The 7,584-nt window shown below is 40.2% G+C and overlaps 1 protein-coding gene across 1 annotated transcript; it reads left to right on the top strand.

Annotated features, from left to right (window-relative positions):
* Window positions 1-616: 616 nt before the first annotated feature.
* LOC127428787 (calphotin-like) lies at window positions 617-7,129 on the top strand. The gene is made up of 6 exons (XM_051677382.1): window positions 617-727; window positions 944-1,016; window positions 1,264-1,404; window positions 4,979-5,189; window positions 5,406-5,510; window positions 5,603-7,129. The coding sequence occupies exons 2-6, from the start codon at window positions 948-950 to the stop codon at window positions 6,481-6,483; spliced, it is 1,407 nt and encodes a 468-aa protein (XP_051533342.1). The 5' UTR covers window positions 617-727; window positions 944-947; the 3' UTR covers window positions 6,484-7,129.
* The last annotated feature ends 455 nt before the right edge of the window (window positions 7,130-7,584 follow it).

Here is a 7,584-nt window from a genome sequence, read left to right as displayed (position 1 = left end):
GTTGCGGGTTTGCTGTTGGGTCCAATAGAGCTGTTCAGCTTGTAGTCCGAAAACCTGGAAGAGAACTCGCCATGGGTTCCCTCAAGATTTTTCTATGAGTAAAATAAGGTCTGTGGTAAACATTACTTGACGATATGTGGACGTTTTGTTCTACAACATAAATTACACACATTCATACCTCACACATGAATTTTGAAGCCTTATTGAATTACATACTTTTTTTTTTTTTTAATGCATGGCGGCTTCAAAATTCATGTTTGAGGTATGACTGTGTGTAATTTATGTTGTAGAACAAAACGTCCACGTATTTCAGGAAGCTGGAATCCAAGTCCACCTGAACCACAGCAGCCACTGGGGAAAACTGAGATTTTCCCTACAGGTCCTGTGGCTCCATAGTTTGACTGCAGCCTCCATTCCTGCCATACCAGTTGAGGCAGAAGACCTCCAGCCCTTAGATGAGCCAGCGCCCGAGCCTGTGCCCGAGCTAAAGGCCACAGTGGGGGAAATGGAGCATCTTCCCCCATGCCTGGATACAGCTCCATGTGTGGATGCAGCCTCTGAACCTGCCTCAGCTGAGCAAGAGGAACCTTCAAGCCCCTCATCAGAGCCAATAACACCAGGACCTTCTGCAGAGAAGAGGAAGTATGATCGCAAGTTTTTACTGAGCTTTCAGTTCATGCCTACTTGCCTACAGAAGGCAGAGGGGCTTCCTGACTTCCCTTGCAAGGTCAGACACTGTTACACAGATGCTTAAATATATCAAGTATCACAGTTTTAAAATAATACTGGCTAAAGTGATTAATTTTTAGAAAACTCCTTTAGATATTTTACAAGGTGTTAATTTGACACTTGAATCGACTACTATGGGAATGAAGGGATATAACTTGATTGTCCTTTAGAGTAGGAGATATTTATCTGTATCGCTGATTGATTGCTTTTACAGGTGAATGAAAAAAGGCTGCCCATGCGTCCAATGGATCAACCCATGGGCTCCAAATGCCCAAGAGGCAAAATCGGTTTGTCTTTCCTATTTTCTCATTTTTACTTACTTTCACACTTAACTGAATTCAGCCTGAACTACTATCTCTTGATCCTTTTAAATTATACATGAATACATTCTTTAATCAGAATGTTTAATATCAGAATCATAGTCTTTTCATTTCATAGATCCCTCATTAAAATGAGGTGACATGTCTTTAGGTTCCATATAACAAGCACTCAATACACCTGCTCAGCATTACATGGCTGTGTCTGTTCTCACAGCAGCTGTATCAACTATCTGGTTGCAAAGAAATAGACCACCAGCTGAAGGAACATGTGGATCTGAACAAGGCAGAGAACGCCTGGAAGCCCGGCCTAAAAATGAGCATGGCCGGTGAGAATCCAGAGGACCAGGAAAGTGAGGTGTGTTCTTTCAATATGTCTTAAGCCAAATACATTTTCAAACTGGCTTTATGTGCAGTAAACAGAGAAAACATGTTTTGTTGCACAGATGATTGATGGTTTAACAGTGAAGAGTGTCTTGAAGAGCATTCAGTAATATGTTCATTGATGCTTTATGAAGGAACTCTTCCGAACTTTCCGAGGTATCCTCAATAAATTGACACCAGAGAAGTTTGACCAGCTGATGGAGCAGGTGGCTGGCCTGTGCACTGACACAGAGGAGCGACTTAAGGGTGTCGTTGATTTGTTTTTTGAGAAAGCCATGAACGATGCCTGCTTCTCTGTGACCTATGTCAGAGTGAGCAAGAGTCTGGCCCAGGAGAGTCATATAATATAATGTTATTCAAGTTCATTGTTCATTGAGCATAAACCTATCAATGAAAAGTATTTATTTCTAAAATCATGTGGTGCTCCAGAAAGAATCTGTTTACCTCAGAACACATAATGAAGATTCAACATCCCAATCTCAGTTTATTTATGCATTCTGTGTTTTCAGTTGACTGTGCCCTTGAGGTACCAGCCAAAATTACTATCAGATAAGAACTATCAAACAGACAGAGCATAACACGAAAAGGGCATGATTGCCAGATCACCCCTTCATAGCCTCAGACTAACCAGAAACAATGACCTAGTATCTACGACCTAGTATCAATAACACAGATTTTTAATAAATACATTAACTTACCTTTACTTGAACAAAAAATCCGTGTCTCTCCTTGTGAATGAACATCTCCATCACTTTGTTGTAATAGTCGTCTGCTTGATTAAGTTTTGCTCTTTTATCAACTTCATTGAAATCAACTTTGTGAATCCCCGTAGGTTGGCAATGCTTACACTATACCCATTTTAGCGCTTAATAATGCATTAGTTACCTGAACTTGAAAGAGCTGATGCAAAACAAAAACCTAGCCTATCAGATAGCATGACTGAAAGAAGGAGCTTCTGATTGGCTTACTCATTTTGGTAAGCATGCTTACCTTGGCCATTTGTTGTTGCGGGTGTGATTCAATTTGAATGTACAGTGCTGAATTAAAGGGCTGTAAACAATGCTTTGAATCAGAGAAAGCATAACATAAAGTGCTTATACTTGAGGGTAGCGCCAAAGCGAATTAATGAATAACTGTCTGTGCTGCTCAACTGAGATGAAAGATGACGAATTTGAACAAAAACAGTAGTTTATATTTACAATTATATTTAAATATTTCAGTGTCATTTTTCTTTTCAACCTTCTGTTAGGTAAGCACTGCTAACCTTGTTTATATGGATGGCATATCCCTGATGTAGAAGCTAAATGAACAATAATTCCAGTCTAATTCTTCAGTAGAAAAGAAGCCAGTTTTCTTTGCACATTTTTTTCAACTTGTATCTGGACTTTAAAGGATTCATATCTCTGTTTTTTTATTTTATATATTTAGTTGTAAGATGTCTGTCCACTTTTCATTCACACAGTTATTTTTGGAAGCCATTCAACTTAAATATCGTTGTAATTTGTAAACAAATTATAATGATAATAATAATAAAGTGTAATTATTAGTGGTCGACTGATATATCGCTGAGACCAGTAAATTGGCCGATGCAGAAAATTAAAAAATATATCGCAATTTTTTTTCCCTTTGGCCTGTTTGTTTCTTGAGGGTGCTGAGAATCGCCTGCTTGCATGTGAAGCGACTGAGACATGTAATCAACCAGTAACGGTTCGTTTTGTTGTTATGTGCCATTGTGTTACTACAATAATAGACCAGTGTACAACACAGTCTCATTTAAGCGGTCCAAATATCAGAGCCGCGGCAAACACATTTGAGCTCATAATGTTGAAGTGCTCACCTGTTTCATTCTCCCTCTCTCTCCTCAACAGTTCCCTGTATCTTTTAACTGTCTTGTCTAATGATAAAAAGGCAAATATCAATAAAACTTATATCATATACCGTCTGCAAATATGCAGATATCTCGTTTAAAAAGATGTAATAAACCATCCTCACACAACTTCAGCAGATCCATAATCCTGTGAAATGCTCATAAATCTTCCTCTGAAGCACGTATTTTAACAGTCTATCCTCAACAGTTCCCTGTAACTTTTCTAATGATAAAAGGCAAATATCAATAAAACTTCTATTATATACCGTCTGCAAATATGCAGATATCTCGTTTAAAAAGATGTAATTCACGAACCTCATGAAAATCCAGCGTTTTCTTCCCATCGAACGCTCCTCTAGTATCTTCCTCTGAAGCGTGTATTCCATCAGCCAGAATAAAAATCTTCAGGATCAGGATCAAAAGTTCCTCTGATTCACAAGACATGACAGTCAGTCTGGGTGATCCAGGCCATTTAAACTGTCAGGAGATTGCTGCTCACGATGGATCCGCAAGAGTGCGTGAGTGCAACTTCAAAGTAAAAGCGCTTCATGTGTGCTATAAGTAAATGTCTTATTCACTATGCACTGTATGTGCAATTGGTTTGATTCAGTATTTTTTGAGAAAATGCGATTGCTAATGTGGACATACCATCCATGGTTGCTGGACTACTGTGTGTACTGTTATTTCCTTCTTCCTATTATATTAATAATTTCTTCATAGAAATCAGAAAAAAATGCTATCTACCATTTAAAATACAATATAATTTTTTTAGATTATTTTTTACAAAGTTAAAGTTTAGTGTTAAATTGAGTAAATATAGTGCTAAATAAGAGTTTACTCATTTTTTAGCAAATTTCTGCTTATATTATTTACTATATTAAATTGTATGATATATCTTCATTGTATCGGCCTATCGGCTACCCTGCTCTCTGGATATCGGCATTGGCATCAGCCATTAAAAATCCCATATCGGTCAATCACTAGCAATTATTATTATTATTATTATTATTATTGACTTTTAGAATTTTAAAATACAACAGTAATATATTTCAGTCATGCACATTAAACTTTAAAACCCTTGAGCTTTTATTTTGACGGTCAGAACACTACAGAAATTCCTGTAAGTGTCTGTATGTAGTCTAGTTCACAGTAGTTTAATTTGCTTTTTATTCACATTCTGGTAAAATTCTCCTCCGGTGCCATTCTAAATGCTTATAAGTGAATCGAACTATTGAGCATCTACATCTATGAAAACAGCTGCGACCACCTCACCAGCCTGCGCGTGCTATGTATGTGTCAACAGAGCAGTGTCATTCACTAAAATGCACTGCGCATACATACTGTATATTTACTTATTAAACGCAACCTTTTGCGATTCACAAAGCTATTGCATGTCTTCAGGTGGCTTTGAATAAAATGCAAGAGTCATATGGACTAATTTAATGGTGCTTTTATGGTTCTTTTATGTCATTTTTGGAGCTTTAGAGTAACGAACATGATACATGATCGTCTAAAAACGTCAGTATCAGAGCCTATACCGATCCAGGTATCGGATCGGTGCATCCCTACTTTAAATTATCTTTCTTTGCAGATATCCTAAATATGAGACAAACTGTGTTTTACATCGTAACGTTTGTCAATTAATTGTACCAAAATAATCAAATTCATAACTCTTTCTCAGGCTGGTGTAAAGGAGAGGTTGAAGTTTGATTTGAACGAGGGAAAAAAGAAGTCTCGTAGACGATCCATTGCCAACATGAAGTTCATTGGTGAGCTCTTCAAGCAGCAGATGTTGATAGAGTTCACAATCCATGAATTCATGGGGAGCCTGCTCAGAAACAACAACGAGGAGCAGTCACTAGAGTGCCTCTGCATGCTGCTCACCACTGTTGGTAAAGAACTGGACGTTTTGACAGCAAAGGTGAGCCCAGGATTAGACCAGGGTGTATATTCATTAAACATGACCCAGTTTTTGCAGGATAGTGTAAGGCAGATATCAAAACATGAGGTTTGTCAGCAGAATAACAGCATGGTATATTGTGGTGTGTTTAGATATCCATCTCGTTTAAAGCTCATTAATCAGTTCTGTGTTTTTTTTTCACTTTCAGTCAAAAATGGATCAATACTTGAGCCATGTGGTGAGGTTGGTCATGGAGCTAAAGACGACTTCGCAAATTTGCTTCATGCTGCAGGATGTCAGCGAATTGCGGCTGGTGAGTTGTGTGTGTATTTGAGTGGTACCAATAGTGAATGTGAATCGAACTCGAGAGTATGTTTTTTTACAACTTTAATCTTGTACTGGCAGTACTAGTGACAAGGCCCTCAAGCCCAGCTGCTGAGGCTATTGCACTGCAGAGCTCAGAGGGGCCCTCTCCTCAGAGCCTTACTTCATCCCTGGTCCTGCCAGAGGAAGCAGCAGCAGTGGAGGTAGGACTCCCAAGCCCAGCAACTGTACCCATCACTTCCACACCAGAGACTTCAGAAGATTCCTCTACTCTGAGTCTCTCCATGCCCCTTGTCCTGATTGAAGAGGTGCCAGCAGTAGAGGCAGGACCCTTAAGCCCAGTTGCTGAGGCCATTGCACCAGCACCAGAGAGCTCAGAGGAGCCCTCTTCTCAAAGCCTCTCCATGTCCCCAGTCCTGCCTGAAGAGATACCAGCAGTGGAGGCAGGACCCTCAAGCCCAGCAGTTGAGGCCATTGCAAAAGCACCAGAGAGCTTAGATGAGTTCTCATTTCTCATCTCCACATCTTCAGTCCAGCCAGAAAAGGCGGCATCGGTTGAGGTATCACCTTCAAGCCTAGCAGCTGGACCCTTTGCACCAGAGAGCTCAGAGGAGTCCTCTCTTCAGAGCCTCTCAGTGTCCCCTGTCCTGCCTGAAGAGGTGCCAGCAGTGGAGGTAGGACCCTCAAGCCAAGCTGCTGAGGCCTTCGCACCAGAGACTTCAGAGGAGCCCTCTCCTCAAAGTCTCTTCATGTCCCCGGTACAGCCTGAAGAGGTACCAGCAGTGGAGGCAGGACCCTCAAGCCCAGAAGCTGAGGCCATTACACCAGCAACAGAAAACTCAGAGGAGCTCTCATCTGGATGCATTTCCACATCCCTAGTCCAGCCAGAAGGTGCAGCAGAGTTAGAGGCAGGACTCTCAAGCCCTGCAGTTGGACTTTTTGCATCAGAGAGCTCAGAGTAGCCCTCTCGTCAGAGCCTCGCAATGTCACAGGTCCAATCTGAAGAGGCGGCAAAGCTAGAGGCAAGACCTTCAAGCCTAGCAGCTGAGCTTGCACTTTCACCAGACAGTTTAGAAGAGCCCTGTCCTCAGATGTTCTCCAAGCCCCCAGCTAAACTGGACCAGATTACAGCGGGGGTTGTTATCATCAGGGCCATTTCATTCATGGTAAGTACAATCTTTTTTTAGGGACCATTTACAGGAAACTGAACATTTTAAGAAAATGGTGCAAAAAACAAACAAAAAACTGCATTTAAAAATGGCGCAAATAGAATATGGTGCCAATAAAAACTGTGTATTTCTTTTTTTAGAGACAATGCACATTCATTTACATCGCACTGTGATATATATGTGCTAGATTTAGCCAAAATGGCACATTTTCATGTGTTGTCTTTGATGAAAAAACAACAACCCTACAGTAAGCCAAAAACCATTCTATGCACATATTCTAATAAGTTCTTAAAACATATCAACAAAACACTTAGAAACAAACCACATATCACACATTTCAAAACATACCCAGAGTGAGGTGTCTTTTTTTTTCAGAATCATCTTTTTGCTTGACCTGACACACGCACACAAATTCTCTGGAATAATTTCAAACAATGATGTTCATGTACCTTATTATTTCTCTGTCCCTTTGTTTTACTGGCTTGTTTTTGTGTTTGATGTTGAATTCTGTTAAATGACAGTAATTAAATGGAGGAGCCTGCCCATCTAATTTGCCAGTTAACTGTAGAATACATAAGCTGCTTCTTACCTCTGCCTAGCGACAATTCTTCCAACATCTGGCCCGGCACCAACCCGACAAACATGTTCGATTCCTAGGGAAGCTCCTTCCAATACTACCAAAATAACTTTTCAGCGCGTTACATGCTTCTCTTCCTTAAATTAAAATCGTGATATGTTCAAGTTTGATCATCAAACCGTGAAAGACTGCAATCTTAGTCTGCTTGAGCTGTGTGCTTTAAAATGAATGTGTGAAGCAGACTGCAAAACTCCACAGAATCATGCTGTGTGTTTTAAGAGATGACGAAGCAGAGCACTCATCCACCGTGAAGCGTG

The sequence above is a fragment of the Myxocyprinus asiaticus genome, chromosome 38 (genome assembly GCF_019703515.2).
Source record: "Myxocyprinus asiaticus isolate MX2 ecotype Aquarium Trade chromosome 38, UBuf_Myxa_2, whole genome shotgun sequence".
Lineage (NCBI taxonomy): Eukaryota > Metazoa > Chordata > Actinopteri > Cypriniformes > Catostomidae > Myxocyprinus > Myxocyprinus asiaticus.
This window is presented reverse-complemented; position numbering and strand designations above follow the sequence as displayed.

What these genes read in the sequence shown, in the direction of transcription:
- LOC127428787 (XM_051677382.1), top strand. Translation starts at nt 948, where the DNA reads ATGAAAAAAGGCTGCCCATGCGTCCAATGGATCAACCCATGGGCTCCA. An exon ending in CATGCTGCTCACCACTGTTG is followed by an intron (nt 5,190 to 5,405) that starts GTAAAGAACTGG and finishes TTTCACTTTCAG; the next exon opens with TCAAAAATGGATCAATACTT. An exon ending in ATGTCAGCGAATTGCGGCTG is followed by an intron (nt 5,511 to 5,602) that starts GTGAGTTGTGTG and finishes TTGTACTGGCAG; the next exon opens with TACTAGTGACAAGGCCCTCA.